The sequence below is a fragment of the Antennarius striatus genome, chromosome 16 (assembly GCF_040054535.1).
Source record: "Antennarius striatus isolate MH-2024 chromosome 16, ASM4005453v1, whole genome shotgun sequence".
NCBI lineage: Eukaryota > Metazoa > Chordata > Actinopteri > Lophiiformes > Antennariidae > Antennarius > Antennarius striatus.
This window is the reverse complement of record NC_090791.1, coordinates 14320351-14341496: the sequence shown is the minus strand read 5'-3', so window position 1 is coordinate 14341496 and position 21146 is coordinate 14320351. Positions and strand designations below refer to the sequence as shown.

The window sequence follows — 21146 nt, the reverse complement described above, 5'->3', positions numbered from 1 at the left end:
AAACAAAATCCATGCGCAGCTCCTTCTGAACAAAAGCATCGAAAAAAGTTTGAGTTGAGATACGTAATCCTCCATTTTTACAGTAAGGCAAGGCGAGCGGAAAACAAATAAATAGCTGTACTGTACTTAGTTTACTGTCACTTCTTCTCCGGCCGAGGAAGAAGAATCCTCAGCCGAATCCCTGGGATCATCAACGCCCCCTACCATGAGGACGGAGAAATGCGTGCCTCCTCCCAGCCGTTTCAGGACCGCTCAACTCATGAAAGACGTTACACTCATGCGGTTGTTGACAAAAAAACACTGTACAGTATATACATTAGCTAAATCATGGGAATTTAGTTCATAGAGGAACATTTTGAACATTTTTATAACAACATATAGCGAGACAGCATTACGGTCTCACTGTATAGCATACCAGCACAGCTAGTCGAGTCACTGCGCAATCCATAGTGAGGCTCGGCTGGCTGGTGCCTCACCGCAGGTCTCTTCTCAGGATTTCAGCTGTAAATGTGAAAATTCAGTGATTTTGGGTAAAAATAACCTAACATTGGTGACGTTAAACAGAAAATATAACTTTATCATACACATCGCTGGATAAATGTAACCATTTAATTTATTTCTTCCATTTTTTCATTTTTTTCTTTCATCACGGCAGGTGAGGCACGGCCTCACCTGCTGCCCCTGTCCGCACGTCACTGCAATTCACACATACATATGAAATGCTTTCACAAACACTACTAAAATTTTATACTGTCTCACAAACACAACTGAAAAGCTCTCTCACACGCATATGAAATGTCCTCACACACACACTCCTGAAAAGTCCTTACACCCACTACTGAAATGTTCTCACACGCACTATTTCAGTAATGTTTATGAAAACATTTCATGTTTGTATGAATGGTATATTCTGAATGATGTCCATGACGGCCCTTCATAGTTTGAGCCATATCAACACAGTATGGTACAGATTGCAATGTACTGTAACTGGATACAACAGTTTCAGCTCTGATTCAGGGGAGATTGCCTCTGGTTCAGTTTCTAAAAGTCATAGCAGGCTAACAGGTGGGCTGCACACCGCTGAAATAGGGTTTAGAGCCCTTAGGGAGAAAATGATACAGAGAAATGGCTGTTCTCTGCCCTCATTTATCTCCCAGGTTGGAAACTGAGAGGGGCGGAAGATCCCTCAGCCTTGATCTCGACCTTTTGACCCCATCGGATCATTTGTTTTCATTAGTCTCCACTCGAACACACTGCTTGGTCCTGGTCCAGACAACCACACAGGCCCCTAAAGCAGGGAACCATTTCTGACAGCATCTCCAGGGGCCTTGTTGACTCAAACCCCAACCCCCAAAACTTATGGCTCACTTCACTAAATCAGTAAGGATGATTCCTCACATCCGCTGGCCAGTATGGAGAGCTCCTTCAATGGTCATTTCTTCATAATGACCAGTTTGGTTTCATGATGAACAAAAGAGTGACATAAGTCAGCGGGGGGATTGTGAGGTGAATTTGAACCCCTGAGTATCCATGCATTGGATGCGTCTCATGAGAGCACGAGTAAAACATTCGGAGAGATGATTTTTCATGGTCTCCTGCTGGTGCTGGTATGACGAACAGTAGTAACTCCACTCTATGTTCCTCTACTGGGTAGTGAGGGACTAACTGGGTCCAAGTTAATCTGATGAAATCTCCCCTTAGAATGAGATGTGCGCCATCCTGAGGCCATGTGGTCTCTACAGTGGAAGACTGACATTAAACCTGAATCTGCAGAGCAGCACTTTAAAGACCTTTGCACATAGTCATCAGAAGGGTTCGGTCTTTCTGGTTGGTGAAGTGTTAGCTTTGCTCAGAACAAACAAGGGTAGGGCATGATGAAGGACCTAATGTGCTCAGGTTAAAAGATGCAAACGGAAAGACTGGATCACCACATGCATGGTGCTGTTTTTTCTGCATAAGTGCAGACATTCAGATGCATTACTGAGATCAACCAGTGAGGGGTGTGTTGCTACAAAACTTTAGTCTGCTATCAGAGAAAAGTGTGACATACTCCTCAGATGAGTCTGCAAGGCATCATCATCATCATCATGGAAGTGACATAAGATGTACCCCCTCTGGCTATGATGGATCATCTCTCTGTTAATCATTTTTAATGTAGTCAGGAATCATTTACAGTTATGGGGCTCACTGTCTGGATTAAATAGTTCTCTCTTGAGGAGCAGATGTGAACCTATGCTCACTATAGACATTAACATCAGTGTTTAAGGTAAGCTTCAGCACAGACGTCAGGCTTGACGGTGTGTCTTTAAATGGTTCCGAGACCATAATGATCCCCAGCAAGCACAGCGCCAGGCCTAATGAAAACGCTGCGACATCTAAGGTAAATACTTTGCAAGTCCAAACTACAGGGAGTGTTTTAACGCACATCAAATGACAGACAATTATGGTTATCACAAACATCTCTCAGACACTAAATGCATGTCTGCTGGAGAGGAGGCCTGCAGTTGAGAGACGAGAGAGAAACACAAAACACTGGTGGCATTTAGGACACCAGCAAATAGATAGAAACAAACCAAAAATGTGATTAAAACATGGAAATATTTCTTTCTGGGAATAACCAAGAAAATGCTGGCATCAACAGCACAGAATAATTGGGGGTTTATATTTATTAAGTGTAAACACGCTTTTAAGTCAGCTTAGCAAGGTGTTAGTTTCCATACCACACCTTTCATCACCTGGATGTTCCCACATGCAGCAGTACTGTAATGTTTAGATGATAACATTAATATATGAAACATCAAATGTAGGGGGAAAAAATAGAAATTAGATTAAGATCATATTTCTTTAAATCAAACTTTTATTGGAACTATCTACTCTGAAACGGTATAGAGTATATGTATTTGTATGTGACTTCTTATTTTAACTTTTCACCCTACAACATGAGTTTCATGTGAAGTGCCAGATAACTGCTGCACACCACACAAAAGACTATCATTATTTTTTTTATCAGCAATTATAATTTGGATGGAACCAAATGGAGTTACAGGTAAAAGCCTGCGGCAAACTCAGTGATGCGGTAAATCTTCCAATAATAGTATGTTCTTGGCATGCTACCCCTGCCACCTCTTGAATACCAACTGAAAAAGCTGTTTATCAGGGTGTGGTGAGCTGCAGCTGCAGTGTATTGTGAGTGTGTTCGAAGACAGCACATGTATATACATGCCAGCACACACACATTGTAAAATGGTAGGTATTACCTGTACTTGAAAGGAGTAGAGAACAAATTCTTATTCTGTTTAATTCATGAATATTTGTAACTTTATTGTTCAAAGTATCGGTCGTCATGTATGGTCCTGGTCTCTTTGAGATTTGTAGTTTCATTTTGAATGCATTTTTTCTCTTTCTTTGTAATCTCTGTTGAGTTTGACATTAAGAAGAATACATCTAACCTTTAAATATTTGCTTTGGTTTTTGGCATTGATTTGTTCTTGTTTATTATTGACTTTCAAATTAAATGTAAAAAAAAAATTGTCCTTTAAAATTGAGCTTCTCAAAAAAACAAAAAAACTTACCCCTGCAGATAACTGACCATTGTGTTACTTTCAGTTAATTCTTAATTTACAAATTTCTATTATTTACAAATAGAAAACCCATTATATGTTACTGTAGGTCAAGTTAAACTTCATTGATTCAACTTTATTGATACCCTGGGGGGAATTTTGGAGACACACACACACACACACACACACACACACACACACACACACACACACACACACACACACACACACACACACACACACATACACAGCACATTTGATATGAGACAATCACCTTTGGGAATCAGAGCCTTGAGGTAGCCTTGGCATTTCATGGACATGAAGGACAGAGTGAGAACAGATAGTCTATGGAATTATGATGTGAGAAAAACAACCTCTCCAGCCTGGTTGCCACTGGTGATGGAGACATTTACAGGCAGGATATAGCAGATGATTCCTCAAAAACCACTGGAGGACAAAGTGAAAATTGAACACACAGATACTGTAAAACCAGCTGTAGAGCTGAATGTATTCGCCGGATCACGAAGCACTTGTTCTGACTAGGAACAAAACAAACTTTGGTCGAGAAATGGTTTCACAAATAAAACAAGTTCAGACTCGTGTTGTGAATGATTGGCTCGTGTTTTGAAAATCTTGATTGTGACCTCAGTGAAGTATGTACATCATAGGTGATTCGTGTGGTTTATGGTTCTCGGCCACCCTTACTAATGTGGAATTTACTGTAAATCTGGATAAGGTTGATGTTTCCATGAACTGCCATAACCCTTATGAAATATGCATGCACTCACCAGGTTTCTAATGCAGCAGGGTGTTTATGCAATGCTAATGAGCGTGGTTTGTCATGCAAAGGGAGTTCATCAACCTCAGTACACTGTTTGCATTGGCTTCGACCATCTTCAATATGCATTTTAAACACGGGGTCAGTATATCGTTGTTCAAATTTTCTTTCTGCTTATAAATTACAATAATGTCTGGTTTACATGTTTGTGTTGTGTTTAAAAATTTGGACTCGATATAAAAAGCAGCCTCTCTTCCTGTTGACATTGGTGTTCAGAAACTTAGGAAGCATCATCATCAGCATAGGAGCTTCGACGACTGACTGACCTTATACTTCCCTCAACCTGGCGCTGAACTCCATTAAGAGCTGCCTGTAGTCTGTAATTTTACCAGCAGCCTCTTATCATGTTTGTCTTGTCTCTTCCTCAGGGTCTAACTCTTCATTCACAGACCAGCATTACTTCATTTCAGCTGGTTTTCCACAGGGCTTACAGTCAAGGAAATGACAGCCATGTGACTGATGGAAACACAACTGGAAGGCTGAAAATGATTGCATATTTCTAATGGGCATAGTTCTGAGATGCTCGCAGTGTTTGGGCTATATCTGATTCTCTTAAGTGCTTTGACTGGAAAGTCTTGAGCTGATTACTTTTTAATCAGAGCAGTGACTGTTTTTTTTTCAAAGCTTTGAACTTCTTGAGTTTTACATGACTAAAGCTTCAAGGGGCATTCAATGTTAACAGAGAAAAATAACCATATCCACTCCATTACAGTTTATTACAGCTGTAGTTAGTTATGTTATTCAGCACCCAGCCCTCATGGACTAAGAGGACACCAAAAATACTGTTGCTGTGGTCTCTGTTTATTTGCCAGACATGGCTTCTTATTTCTTGAACAAAGAGCTTCATTCAGATGAGTCCAGAATTGCATATTTTTCTTTTTTACAATCACCAATTCAATGAACTAGTTAGAAATCCTCTGCTTCCTATTAGAACGTGTGGCCCTTAAATCAACAAATAATGGACAACGCAAAATGAAACCCTCTCTCATATTAATTAACCTTAATCACAGAGCAAACGTTCATGGAGGCTGGTAAACCAGCCAGTTTTGATGATGTGACTAAAATTAACAATGCAAACGTGGATCTCTTACTTTTAGGTAAATCTTACTTAAAGCTCAGTGATGTCACTGTTTTTATTCATGTTCATAACTCGTACCATCTTTCAATTTTCACACAGAATAAATGAGAATACGTTCATATTTATTTCCTCTGTACTGGAATATAGAAACTGATATATAATAATTACTGTTAAACATCTATATTTTGATGTTTTTTCAAATGTAAATCTAATGAATGCAGGTATTTAATGTAAACACTTCAGAGTCTCTGCTTCTGCTCGAGGCCCCTGTGGTTTTTTAGTAGTAGCGTAGTGTTTCTCTTCACACAGTCTTCCTCCTATGTAATACAGGTAGACTGGAGCCCGTCAGTGGGTTACTACCTCTTCCCCTCCCTGAATGACCTTGCAATATTTTGCTTGTGGTGACGGAAGAGGCCTGGGGGCCGGGACCACACAACCTTGTCATCTCAGCCCAGATCAAAAGCTCTGCTCTGTTTTGATAGGAGCTGAGGCCCAGTGAAGGCTATCGTAAGCCAGGAGAGAGAGAGCGGAGCCTTATCATCACCACGGGGTACTTGAACATGGTTTACCCTGGATAGCAGCAACAGTCTGTTGCTGCTATCCAGGGCTTGAGGTTCTTCTTGTTCAAGATACACTCGAGATATTTGAGTAAGCAAGTTTCTAAAGTGTGAGCAGGAAAACAAGCCAAATGAAAGAGAAGCGAGCGAAGAAGCATGTCAGGAATGGTGGAAATGTAGAGGGTAACATGTCTTTAGAGGACCTCCACCCAGACGGAAGTTCAGTGAGACGTTTTCTTGGCCACAATTTCTCTTTCATTTGACCTCGGAGCAATGCTAACACACGCAGCTTCAAACTGAGCAATAAATAATGGCTGAGAGTAAAAATGAAACAATTAAGAAACTGGAGTTTATGAAATGTTCAGCTTGTTTTGTTTTGTTCTGTAATATAAAAGAAAAATAGTTGATGAGAAAATTTCACGAGATTCCCATTAGGATTAATGGTACTACATCATTTATACCGGATATTAAATCCTAAAATCATTACCCATTATTGTTTTATGTGTTTATGTTCATACGGTGATGACAATTTCAACAATAAATTCCATACATGGATTAGAAGTAACTGTTTGATCAAGCCATAATTTTCCTGTGCCTGTCCAATTAGCCTGCTACATGCTGGTTAAGAAAACTTTCCCCCACCTAATTTAAAAGAAGCTTGTTTTTCCATCTTTTTTCTATTAGTTGCTTCACTACTTTGACTCACAATTCAGGCTGATCTGATCCGCTTTTCTTTCTAAAGGCCAACATCGTAAATTCCAGGACTTTGATATTTTCCTTTGTTTCCCCAAAGGGCCGCAATGATGCAGCCTTCTTTGTTGAAAGCACCTGCTCTCAGCTTGAATAATGGGCTTCATTTCAATCCACGATATACTCCCTGAGGGACACCCAAACTCCATACCCTTTTTTGTGAGGGATCTAGTTGCCGCCGGTACCATAGAATGTTCTACAAATATTTGAACACAAGCAGTCCACATGTGGTTTTTGACTGACAGGATCTGTTTTTTGAAACGGTCAAACAGCATGGTTGTCATCTATTGAAGCACTGTATTTCTGACAATATAAAATATAGCATATGAATAATACCAACAATTTAATTAATTGCATTTATCATAAAACATTATCTCAAAGTTTTATTCAAATTTTTTGTTTGAAGTGAAATAGATCAACTACAACTTCAAAATAAACCTGAAAATGAAGTGATAACTTCCCGTCATGCCAGAGTTCATAACCTTGATAAAAAAATCGTGTGAACCATCTGGAAGAAAACACACATGATTATGGTAATATACAACCTGTTTTGAAAGTTGAGATTTTCTTTGGGAGTTCCTGGTGATATAGAAGTAAGAATAAGAACTGAGAATGGAATAAGTGCAAGAAAGTTAGTCAGAAAAACATGTCAGAATTAAGACCAAAATCAATGTCAACATGCACTTTTCATGCATTTCTGAAAAACGTGCCGTTGTCTAACTGGGAAAATGCCAATAAGATGAGCTGATATGTCACTTCCGGATGGTCCGTGTTTCACACTCATCTTTGACAGAAGAGCTAAGAAGTTTACAGAATTTCTTCAGCTTGTGCAAGACTTGGCTTGACTTGAACATCTAAGCCTGCTTGAGCTCTCCAACCTGCCACAGGGTTGATTCCTGCAGCAGGAGCACAGCGCTGAAGGATAAGAACTTTTCAACAAGATAAAGCAAGGAAATCCACTCAGGCTGTTCCTTTACAGAGGATAAGATGCTTTTTAGGACAACTCCAGAGAATTTATAGGTATTTAAATGGTCTTAGTCAGAGTTTAAAACCTTTAAGGAGGACTTAAGGGACAAGAGCCGCATCTTGATCTGCCATTCAGTTCACCTAATAACCCTGTCATTAGACTGAGGGCTTTGCGTGACGAAGACTTCAGTCTGTTCTCCTGTTGTTTAGCTTTTGTTTGTTCTTACTGGGATTGAAAGGCTGATGAGATCATCCAAATGTCTACTTTACCCTCTAATTGGCTCAGATCTGCCACATCTGGAGGCTGATCCAGTGGTTATGTCAGTGCAATGTGATGTTTTGTTATGTTTGACTCTACTGTGCGTGTGCATCAGACAGACTGGAATCACACATACACACCCCTCACACACACAAGAATGCACACAGGAGTCATGCATTCACCTGACTCCCTCTTTGTTAACACATCTGAATTTAGGTCGAAAACTTACTCTTGCAAAACAAGAGAAGGCGATAAGTAAGACCATGAGGTTCACAACCATTTCAGCTAGTTAGCACAGACAGATGGTTGGGCTGCCATGTGCTCTTGTTTCCTCTCCTGGCAGTGAAGCAGCTACACCTTCATCTGGTGTGAACTCAGAAAACCACAACAGAATGCTACACTGGCAAACCAAATACACACTGGTTAACTCGTATTTTTTTAAAATTATTTTTTATTACTTTATCCATCCATCCATCCAATCATCCATCCAATCATCCATCCATCCATCCATCCATCCCTCCATCCATCCGATGAAACTGACTGACACCGCATCACTGAAATAATCCTGTAATTCCCGTGGTAGCTCTGGGGTCTAGAAGTCTTTGACACACCAGGAGGAGGTGGCAACACACACACATACACACACACACACACACACACACACACACACACACACACACACACACACACACACACACACACACACACACACACACACACACACACATGCATGATTGCACTGACACATAACTTTTATGTTCGACTCAACCATCCTGATAATATTTTATTTATGTATTACGACAAGCAAATGCAAACATGGCTAAAGTTCACTCACTGGACCGATTTTTTTGTACACCAGGAAAAGCGTGAAGCTGTGACACTGGGTCAGACAGAAAAGAATTGTGACTGAATGTAAATTATTACAAACATGTAAAAATAAACAGGTCGACATTTCTTTCTTCACCTGTGCTCTTGATCTAATGTTTACAACTATATAATACTTTGATACTGTTAAAATATTTTATGAATCATATAATTAATTTCTACACAAAAAAGTGAGATTTTCATAATAGGAAGCCTTTAAGACATTTATTAGGTCACATCATCATCCTAGACAGTTAGTTGTGTTCTGGAAGATCCTCTCTTAAACCTCAGTTCTGCACAAAACATCAAGATCCTAGAAAACGAGGTAAATTTGTACGAAATTTGTGCCACATTCCATCTGTGATCCGACCTAAATAACCATGTGCTTGATAATAATAATATTTTTATTTTTTTTAAAAAACAGTCCAGTCTGTTCTGGGTTTAGGGATTGTTCCGATCCAGTGGCAAACAGCCACCCTCCAGTGTCCGAGAAGTGTGTCAAAGAAAACAAGACAGGAACTTCACCTTTCAAAATAAAAGATATTATAATTTTTGTTAGGGTAAATAACTAGTTTTCCAAGTGGTTGCAACAAATACACACATTTTAAATAAATATTAATTTATATACGCGTGAGAAAACACTGCTTGGTGAGCAGAAAACAACATTATAATTTTAGAACACGGTTTCACCGCAATTACTGCAGGTTAAATTTTGAAAGCTGAAGCCGGATATAGCCTCTTCATACCGTGGTTCGCTTGACGCTAGAGTAAATTGGTATAAATGAGTTTGGTGCTCCTGGTGAGCGTTCACACGCTGAGAGCGGTGGATGGGAGAACCGGTCGGACCCCGACGCTCTTATCGATCACCTGGCGATATTAGATATTTTATTTTTTTAAGATTTACTGAAGTGTCAAGCATTTTCTGATAAGTGCCGTGTTTGAAACAGGAGGGGTACGCCCGCAGAAGGCACCAATCAATAATCATTGTCCATATCAAGTAATAATTGGCGTTTTTCAGATATTGCGCGTCGATTTTGGAGTCATGGCAGAAGAGTGAGGCGTTTTTTCCAAAATGCTTGCTGACTGGAATATAACTTTTTCACACCTGTGCGATGGAATATAGTCCGATTTTACACAGTCTACATGTCGTGCCATCATCCCACGTGAAAAACAAACTCTTTGTGTTTGGCATAATGTTGTTTTTTTGGGTGTATATGATTTATTGCTGTGTCGGCTACCGTCCAACTATGTCAAACTTGAGGTACGGCACCGCCAGCAGATACGAAAACGACGCAGAAGCTGACATTCAGCAGTCCTCCTTTAAGGCGTCCAGGGATTTACTGAATAACGAGAACGATTTGGACAGCAGAGGAGACGACAGGGATGAAATGAGAAGCGAGCCGAAGGCGTTAGATGATAATGCCATGTCAGGTTTTCTCAATGAGTCGGAAAGTAAAAAGTTGCCCGAGGCGATCGTCATCGGGGTGAAGAAAGGAGGAACGCGCGCTATGCTGGAGTTTCTGCGCCTCCATCCAGACGTCAGAGCGGTGAGAGAGGAGCCGCACTTCTTCGACCGCAACTACGACAAAGGACTAGAGTGGTACAGGTATATCATTTAGATTGTGGCAGCAAGTGAATTCTCTTTAGAATTAGAAGAGCACACTAATTAATGATAGAAATAGAAAGTAATTCTGTTTATTCTTAATTATACGCGCTAAATTATTTAAAATCTATAGAGCAACCACAAAAGTGATATAATTTATGTGCCTCGTAAAGTCTGCTTTGACCACATTTTCTTATTTTTCACATGATGTTCTTGGATAGTCTCAAAATAAATTTCTGCAAAAAACAAACAAAAAAAAAAAAAAGAACACGAGGCGCTGTAAACTGATAATCAGCATTTTAAGTGATTTTCTATGCAAGTTGATAAGATAACAAGGATACAGAATGTGAAGATAAAATAAACCAATGATAATGTTGATATGTCAGCAAAGGCAGTAGTTTAAAATGATTTCATCTTGACTGGATCTAATCTGGATCTTGAGAAAGAGTTATGAGTGCGTGTGTCCGTGGTTGTGTGGTTATTTTGAACATAGAATTCAGTTATATTGTTGTTGTTTTGCTGATAGACAGAGCCAGTATGTTTAGATAAACTGATTAGGGAAAGCTCAACTGGCAGCTATTTGTAGAAGAAAAAAAACCAACCATCGTTGATGGAATATCAGGTCAGGCCATTTATCAGCAGCCTACATCCTACAGTTATAATAACTGCAGGTGGAATGTCAGTCACCTACGCCAGCGGTCATAGCACTCAGAAAGAAGAGAACACTTCGTACCCATGTCAATAAACAGTCTGTTTGCATTGACTTTTTAGGCATCTTTACCAATTGGTCCTTCGAACAGTTAATTCTCTACTATTGACATGACCTTCACTTTTGGGCCCCTGTACAATTTGTACACACACATTGGAACTAGACATGGTTGTCTGACACAAAGAAAGCACCAGGTAGAGAAACATGAAAAGGAGCTTCCAATTAAATTAGAAATAAATTTAGGATGCCGTTCAAAGGCTGTGGTTTGCAGGAAGGAGTTAGCAAGTTACATCACGCCGTCGTCATGCAGCAGCCAAGAGCATGATTCAAGATTATTAGGAGCAACAGGTTTATAGCAGCAACTTGTTTTGATGTTCAATCCAAATAGACAAGAATGTGAAAGGCAGAGATCTGCAGTAAGAGGCGTCATGCGCCTTCTGCATTTCCTATTGCACATTTTTAATTCTATTCTCTGCCATGGCAACTGTCGTCCTTGTACTTTATATCGTGCTCAATTGAATCAGCTGCATTATTACACAACTTGGAATTGTTATTGGAAAAAGGTGATGAACCCAATTTATTCACAGAATTTATTGATCTTTTATTTATCTTAAGTATTCCTGGAAGTGGTTTGGTATGAATGTGTTCCATCAGAGCAAAGCACACTGTAGCTATAGGGCATAATAAGAGATACTAGTGATTCAAGTGTCCAGTTAGCTGATTTGCTGCTTCAGAGAACAACAGTAGGTGTAGTGAAGCATTGTTCAAAGGGCTTCTTGATTAAGCTGCTTTAAGAATTTCCGGACAGGTTTAGGACATTTTAGAGCATCAGTCTGTGAAGTCTGATATTTTGTCCATCCTTACAGACTGAAGAACAAATTGAATCCAGTTTTTTTTTTTACTTTTTAAATACCACAGATGTTTTTATAATGCAAGTTAAGAATGAGTCATGTAGAAACTGAAGTACACTTTGTTTTTTGTGTCAAAGATACAACAATTGTTCCATAAAGGTCAAAAAAGAACATGTAAGTGCCAACTACCGACAACATATGCACAACTGCAAACTGAACACACTGCTAGAGTATGTGGGAAGATGTGTCATCATGAGACGGATGTACAACAAACATGTTTTTTACCACAGAGCTGCTAATTGAAATGACTTGGTTTGAGTTATCACCGTGTGCCACAGTGTGACCCCAGACAGCAGAGCCTGCTCTGTATCTGCTCAACATTTAATGATCATTTAGTGGAGCTCAGAAAATGCATTGTCTGGCTTTGTAATTTGAGCACATCGAACAAATAATTTATTCCACCTAAAACTGTGTCCAGTGATTTACCTTCCTGAAACCTGATAAAAATGATCTTGAGTTTAAACATGAGCTGTAAAAGGTGTGTGTTAGTGTTTCCACATATGTTTCACTTCATTGCCCCAAGACTAATAGTGGGCAGTAGTTTGTGGAACGGCCCTCTGGGTGGGCTTATCAGCCCCTGTGGCGGTATTGAGTTGTATCCAGACCATTATCTGCTGTGATTGGTGTGCCCATCCTGCTGGAGCTCTACAGAGGAGAGGCCCCCTGCACAGCAGGGCAGCATCGACACTAATGCATATTTGTTTCCCATATAGGCAAAAAAACAGAGGCAGACAGATGATTGTTCACACTTATTCAGATAGAACACCTCCTTGGCCCCTCCTTTCCATAATGAGCATAATGCCACCATCATCTTGTGTGGCTTATTCTTGCAGGTAAACTACTTATCTCCATAAATAATAGAAGTCTTCTGAGGTTTATACAGTAGATGTGAATTAATTGTTATAATTGTGCTTTTCCACTCGAGGTTCCATATGTAGAGCAAACCTTCTCACTAACTCACTGAGGGTGTCAGAGTAGACAGCATAATCCTCCTCAGAGCCCCAGGGAAGCTTACTGCAGGCCAGTGGCAGATAGAGGGCAGTAAATTTAGAGTCTGTAGAAGACCACAACAGTGTTATGGAGCTCAATGAAAGAGAAGCCAGTAGAGCCCCCGGGGTCTGCATTAACCCCGATAATAAAGGAGCAGACAATTAGTGTGAAACATGTTTTTTGTGCCTTCACTTTGTATGCAAATGTGCTCAGAAGGGTGAAAGTGCCCTTTGACGAAGCCCAGCAGGAGTTCATCAGAAGGAGAATTCATTGGAACCTGCCCAAGAAAAGATTCAAATGCTGAACTGAAGCTTTTTCAGGCTGACGGTTGACTTTCAGAGATCTTGGTGTGGAAAGTTGTGTTTCCCAAGAGCAGGTTCATCTTAGTCCACTTGTGGCTTTTTGGTTGCTCAGCACTTTTAGCTCTTCAACAAGGACATCAGGGATCAGTGTAAGCAGGAGCGCTCTCTACATAGGTTCCCCCCCAGCTGAAACTAATGTGTCAGCACACTGACAGCAAGAGCGGAAAGTGCATCAATAATGAGATCCCTCAAAGAATAATTCACATGGTGGCTGTTGTTTCAAACATTCCTAACATATTTTCATAAGCCATGAAATCTTCTCCTTTAAAACTCCATCAGAGCGATCCTTCTGATGGACTGAAATGATGCTACCTTCCTCAGAGGAAGCCAACCAGTTTGTCAATACTGGTAACGCAAAGCTCCCCTCCCTCCTCAGGAGACTGAAAATTTAATTTGCAGTAAGAACCCCCGGGCTTTTGCTCATGGCAATTTGTCAAACCACAGCACTTTTTACAGCACTTTGGAAAAACTGAAACAAAACAAGTTCACTCCATTATAACCCCACGAGTTGTTGACTTCCCCGTTTCTCTCTTTGTCTTGTTCGTAGAATCTTCAGAGAAAACACTCTGTTTCCAGCGTCTGTCTCTCAGTGCTGAGACTTTGACAGCAAGTCAGAGTAACTTTAGAATGCACCAATCTGCCCCAGCCATCTCTGTTTTCTTTCTTTGAAGTCTCTTTTGCTTGTGCTGATCCTGTCAGACCAGCATGCATCTGAGGGGAATTATCTCATTCTTCCAACCACCACATAAGTTGGAAACATACATTTCATGCAAAGAATTGGATTTTTTTTTTCATCCCGTTAAGTGGAAACTCTAACATCATAAATGTGGACAGTTTGACAAAATAAACAAAGGCCGTATTTATTGAGATGAAAAGTTAGTCAAGTAAACCAAATATTTTAGCATGACATTGTTGCTCATATTTATATGAGAATTTAACCAACAATCTAATTAAAATGATTATAATAATAGTTTTGACATATTATTTTGTTTTGCTAAAACCACATAGATGAAGACATAAGATTTCTCTTACTCTGATCTTATATTTTATTTCATTCATTCGTTCATTCATTCATTCATTCATTCATTCATTCATTCATTCATTCATTCATTCATTCATTCATTCAGTCATTCATTCATTCATTCATTCACCAATTTATTTATCTTATAAAAGCTAACAATGTTCACTTTATTATATTTGCCATTATCCTTGCTCCACCAGATCTTTACTAGTACAGTTTTTGCAGCTCAATGATCAACTTCTAATATATGACAGGAGAACCAACACGATATATGTTGCTGCTAAACTACACCCAAAAGTACACTTTGAAATGTCTTTAGTTTAAGATTCAATTTATTATTAAGGTTTACAGCCAGGGGTCCCAGGGACAATAGACTAACAACATGCTGTGTATCATAAGGAGAAATACCCAAGAAAGAATTGTAGTAATTCATACTGAGTGAATAATTACCACTAAATCCTGAAACAATCTGGCAATGAGCCGAAAGAGATTTGTGGTTCTAGTCCTGCAGTTTGATAAGATTGTTTTGTTGATTCTTTTTGATGGAAGGGGAAAGCGGAGCACCCCGCTTTCTTTTGCGGGCTCTGCAGAGGAAGGCCCTGACACGGGAATCGATACTATTGCCTTCTCGGGCCGCGGCAGCAGAACTAACCGCTGCTCCACTGTGCTTGTAATAGCTTAAACTGCTGGTCTTCCCAGGTGGTCTCCCTCCTAGTCTGGTCTGAGTTTGCTTCACTTCCCAGATCAGATTCAGTTGAACACACAGGGTTGTACGTCTCTAAGTCCACACACTGTATACGGATGTTATTTTTATTTATCAAGCATCACTACATCTGTTGAGCTTCCTTTCACAAAAAAAAAAAAAAAAAAAAAAAAAAAAGTAAAACTGGTCTAGCTTTGTTTTTACAGCACACCACCCTGATATAAATAAAAAAAGGTGCTGGCTGACTCTTTAATTTTCATGTGTTAATAGAAAGCAGACAGTTATGAGAGCAAAAGCACTACTCATGCACTGTTGCTCCTCCTCCTCCTCCTCTTCCTCCCCTTCCTCCACCTCCTGTCTTCAAACTGGGCCTGTTTCCATCAGACAGCCGGGTGGCCTTGAGTTCTGCATTTTGACAGTAATAATGGGTGAAAAGGAAAATAAATTGTCCGTGCTATCGTTGTTGTACGGGAATGCTACTGAGATAACATAGGTCTTAAAAAGTAAAGCGCGATGTGGATGGCTTTCACACACATGATAAGATGGCATGCTATTCCCGCTGAGCACCTTTGCTAAAGATGTCTTCCTTTCTCTTGTCTGTCTGGAAGTCATCTCACAGTACATTGGTCTGAGTACTTGAAGTGGCTGCATACCACCACCCCTCTTTCTGTCTTTGAGTGGAGGAACAATTCCCACAGTAGCTCAGCCTCTATCACAGCCACAGTGTAAGATTAGAACCCATGGCATTAGATAATGGGGAGTTTTGAAGTGGAGCGGTGGAGGGTTTTTATTTTCTGGAAGTCTCCTGTGTGGCTGTAGAGTGAAAAAATTTAATATAGATGCCAATAAGAGCAAAATCAAGCATAGTAAAGCAGATTTCTACACTGTAGTTGTTTCTTACTTTGGTGACCTGATTAGTGAGGGCATAATTCCTGCAACAACATTATAAATTCCTACCTTTGAACCTGTTTCCTGATAGTGGTGAATGTAAAGCAAGAACGGCACCAGCTTTCAAACACTGTCTATCCAGGAAGCGTGTTTAAATGACACACCTGACTGCCCTGCAGACAAAACACACACAATGTACACAACACACCACTCCTGGATTAATATCTGTCTGCAGGTTGTAGTGTGCTGCATCAGGGCTGCAGCAAAATGCATACACAGCATGCAAAGTGACCTGTGACATAAAAATTAGACTTCACGGTCAACCTATATATCAGTCATGCAACGCAATCATTTCTCCTTCCTGTCCTTTCTCTTTTGGTTTATCTACTATTAATCGTCTTCCTCTCTTATCTTGTCAGTCATGCCATTCTTCTGTATGTTTACCAGGTTAGGTAGAAATATGCAGCAGTATCAACATAGAGTTATTGCTTTATGACTTGGAAAAACAAATTGTCTGCCCACTTCAATGTTACAGCTTTAAAGTAAAAGATTGCCTTACTTTGTTGAAGCCCAAATAGAACCGTGCACACTTTGTGACTTGTGTTTCCTCAATTGTAGTAGTTTAAAAACAGCTATCTGAGTGACAATGCCTTTACATGGTTGACTGACAGATGAATAGGAATAGAAACCTGTTGACTTTGTGCGACATTGTTTATTAAGAACAAATTGTGAAAGATTGCAACAAGGGTTGCCCTTGGGCAAATCTCCCACTACTCCCCCAGTCGTGTTCTCTCCTGCTCTATCTCTGATATGATGAATGATGCATATTTTTCTCATACATTGTTTTTTCCAGGGTTTAGGCTTTGTATCCCTACAGATACAAAACAGACAGAAATAATAGCCTGAAATGCCCTGCTTGCATGCATGTGAAAAAATGCAGAATGTGTGTGTGTGTGTGTGTGTGTGTGTGTGTGTGTGTGTGGGGGGGGGTTCAACACATACATCGACAAAGGCTCTTAAGAGAAGAAAAGTGAAATAAATGTGTAAACAGGTGAAACAGGTGATGAAAATGGCACGAGAAATGTAATACTGTAATGAGGCACAGGTGATGCTTCCTTTTCCAGCTCTTCCCTGGTGTACAGTTCAAAACGCTGCAGACCATTTTCTTCTCTTTTCCACCACATGATTTTGTAGATGAAAGCTGTTGGGTTTGGAGAGGAATATTGAAGCTGCTTGCGCTTGTGCCAACAGATGGTTGGAAATGATTGTAATCATTTTAATGACGCGGTTCGTCTACATCTCCGTTGTTCACATTCGATCAGCCATTCATTATCAAAACGAGAGAATATTACTATTATTACACTGTAATAAAATGGAGGAGATACAATTTGGCCAACTCAGGCTAATATGAAGCATGTTGGAGGCTAACAAATCCTGTGTTGCTGTGTTGCTGCACAGCAAGAAGGTCCTTGGTTTGATTCCACCTGGGGAGTTTCTGTGTGAGGTTTGTCTGCATTGGTTCTGTCTGGGTTCTTCAGCATTTGCCCAGTCAATCACTGTAAATTATCCATGAGTGTGTGGATGAGTGGTTGTCTGTGTTTGTGTGTGTGTGTGTGTGTGTGTGTGTGTGTGTGTGTGTGTGTGTGTGTGTGTGTGTGTGTGTGTGTGTGTGTGTGTGTGTGGCCCTGTGATAATTGATAATTCAAGGTGTCTCTTGTCCGTCGTCAACTGGGATGAGTGACCTGTACTTTGGAAAAGCAGCTGAAAATGAGATAATTGATCTTCTTGATGATCATCAAGGAGAAGAATGAATGAATGAATGAATGAATGAATGATGTACTTTTTGGTCAAAGAACATTCATTCATGTAGGAGCTATCTGTTCCCATAACATAAGGGATGGAGTGATACATTCTCACGAATGTAAATTAGATGCTCTTAATGGCAAAAGTTTGTTTTTGTGTTACTTGTATTTCATGATGTATTAGCTACCTACCATTGCCTGTCATTTTCATCATGTTGCATTATATTCCCTCTCACTACAAAGGAGAGTTAACCACACAGCCAACAAGGCAGTCAACCATCCTCTAATACTCTAGCGTGTTTGGCTTAGTCTTAATCTCCCTTGGCTCACTTTAGCCATTATCCAGTCATGGCTGCAGTTAACAAGCTATATTATGATCAACCAGAGCAGCTAGGGTCAAGAAGAATATGCAGTTATGGGAACAGACAGCTCCAAAGCTTCACATTCTCTCTAAAGGAATGTAAGGCTCATCCAAATTTTTACATTTTACACAATATTACTATCAAATGTGAGCAGAAAGGTGTTCACAGCCACCTGCCTTGGTATGACATTAAGAACCATAATGTTACCTATTCAGAGTTTAACCGTCCTTTGTATGAGGTAATGAAGGTGTGGAATATTTCAATGTGAGGATTTTACTGTTTGAAAGAGGATTGAGGTCATAAGTAGATTAAATGCAGCAGCAAGACATGAATGTCCTCTTTTGGGGTTGTATTGAACGTGTGTACGTGCACTGAGAATTGTCTCCGTGATGGCAATTGACTGACTCTTGCTGGACTACTGCATCAGTGGTAACCTTGTCCTACTGCACGGGGACATTTCTAGTTCTAAAACATGGAGACCCTACAAAGATGAATAGACAAATAGCACAGAACCGTTCTTGTGCCATGTTTTTGTGCATGATGCACAAAAGTAAAACAGTGTGTTTTTGTCCTTTGCAGGGAACTGATGCCTAAGTCATCAGAAGGCCAGTTGACCATGGAGAAGACCCCCAGCTATTATGTCACCGAGGAGGTCCCTGCTCGAATCTACAACATGTCTAAAAACACAAAGCTCATTGTGGTGGTCCGGGATCCGGTTACCCGTGCCATCTCAGACTACACCCAGATTCTCTCCAAGAAACCGGACCTTCCCTCTTTCGAGAGTCTGGTCTTTAAGAACGTGTCGGCAGGCTTGATTGACACCCAACGGAGTGCTGTTCAAATCGGCATGTACGCTAAGCACCTTGAGCGCTGGCTCCAATATTTCCCCCCAGCGCAGCTGCTTTTTGTCAGCGGCGAGCGCTTGATTAGCGATCCTGCTGCTGAGATGGCTCGCGCCCAAGACTTTCTTGGGCTCAGACGGATGGTCACAGAGAAAAATTTTCCCTTCGATCCTGAAAAGGGTTTCCACTGCCTTCAAAAACCTGAGGAGGACAGCAAGCCGCACTGCCTAGGTAAAAGCAAAGGCAGGACTCATCCCTATATTGACCCTGAGGTGGTGCAGAGGCTAAAGGACTTTTACAAACCCTTTAATAGAAAGTTTTACGAAATGACTGGTCACGACTTTGGGTGGAACTGAGACGAAAACATGAGGACAGTCGTGTTGGTCCCTTGTTTGTTTGTTTTCGGAAGGTAATCACTCTGGATATACTGTTATGCAGTGTATGTACAGTATTTGGTGGATGTGTAAAAAGTACAAAAAGTCTATTTTATGATAATTTATTATTATGATTTATCTCACTAAGATGCCTAACCAGATTAATTCATGATCCACTAGACATATTTTTTTATTAAATAAATCTGTCTACAAGCACAATGTTTTACGGGTATAATGAGCAGGGTTCTTTTTTTTTATTAAGAAATTTCTCTGGATTCCTCAATGACCACTTTTCCTTCACTGACATTCCAAAATACTGCTTTTGTTTCACCTCACAATGAATAGGAATCATCTTTACAAACAACTGGCAATATCACCTTAACATTTGCTTGACCCTCAAAGGTCTGGGGACTTAGTTGAGTCAATACAAGCCTCAGCTGATCCAGTCCCACTTGCCAGGTGGATCAATAACATAATAGCTCCTCATCATGTCAATTAGACCTGAATAATGGCACTGCCTTGATCTCTTGAGCACTGTAATAAAACAAGGATCCATTAAGGGCAGTAAGTTTATGGTTGACCCTAGAGCCAACTTCAAGTAAATATAATAATATAAATTTGCACTGCAATATTTTTACTTAACCACTATTTATGCTGTTTCTACAAAGGAATGCTGTTTGGGATTCAACAGAGTTTCCTGTCACAATACTTTCGGAATGTCTTTATCCATTTTCCAAAATCCTGCTGCACAGAATTCATAATGTCGAATCGGTTATTGCTTGTTCCAACATTATGTAGTCACATTCATTGTGACTCTCACTGCCCTTAATGCCCTTACTCATTTTAAACTGACTTAAAGATGTCTCTCAATCTTTCTAGTTTAATTTGTTATAACTTTAAAAAAAACAATTAAAAAACACATTGTTGCTAAATTCCTGAATTAAAAGTAAACCCTAGTTGAGTTTTATTCAACTTTTGTAAACACAACTCAGAATTTGAACAGTTATCATTCCATGATGATGCACTACAACCCCATTGTTGTAGAGACACTATTTTGCTCTATTCTTTGTTTAAATACATGCAAGTGAAGCAGACTTGCCTGAGAAGGTAATTAAAAAGTGTAATCATATTATTTTTTTGACGCAAGAAATAAAAATGTCAAAAAGACTAACTGTCATCTGTGGCTTTACTGTGCAAAAATTCTTAACCATGAACCAGGAATATAAACCCTGTCTTAAAAATAATGTTGCCTGTAATTTATTTGTGAGAGCAAATGCATTTATAAAAGAAAAAAAAATCAATTCCTGGAATATGTTTACTTGAAAAACTGCATTCATGTTAATTTATGAGTCGTGGAACTTCAGCTGGGCTGAAGGGTGGGAATGTAAAATTCAGAACTCCAGAAACCTTTGATTCCAGCCTCTGGTCTGTGGTCAGGTTTAGGCAAGAAAAGGGCTTTGATTTGGATCAAGGACAGATTATGTTTTTGGTTAAATGTTCCAAAAAACAAGTGAAACTAGAATCAAAGCAGTCAGAGACTACAACATCCCGTTACTTACCCTGACCTACGTTCAGGGTAGGTCAGGGTACCCTGAAAGTAGTACCTGACTAGTGCATAGCTTTGACCTTTCTGGGTAGGTCAAAGCTTTGCACAAATATTGACCATAGATCAAAGCTAGTGTATCGGTAGATCAAAGCACTAGCTTT

General features: G+C 39.9%; 1 protein-coding gene across 1 annotated transcript; it reads left to right on the top strand.

The window, feature by feature from the left end:
* Nucleotides 1-9699: 9699 nt before the first annotated feature.
* hs3st3b1a (heparan sulfate (glucosamine) 3-O-sulfotransferase 3B1a) lies at nucleotides 9700-19660 on the top strand. Its single transcript, XM_068337662.1, has 2 exons — nucleotides 9700-10478; nucleotides 18803-19660. The coding sequence occupies exons 1-2, from the start codon at nucleotides 9985-9987 to the stop codon at nucleotides 19419-19421; spliced, it is 1113 nt and encodes a 370-aa protein (XP_068193763.1). The 5' UTR covers nucleotides 9700-9984; the 3' UTR covers nucleotides 19422-19660.
* The last annotated feature ends 1486 nt before the right edge of the window (nucleotides 19661-21146 follow it).

Bases quoted from the DNA above. Each gene is read 5' to 3' on its own strand.
- hs3st3b1a (XM_068337662.1), top strand. From the start codon at position 9,985: ATGGAATATAGTCCGATTTTACACAGTCTACATGTCGTGCCATCATCC. The intron at 10,479-18,802 runs GTATATCATTTA...TGTCCTTTGCAG, and splicing joins AAAGGACTAGAGTGGTACAG to GGAACTGATGCCTAAGTCAT.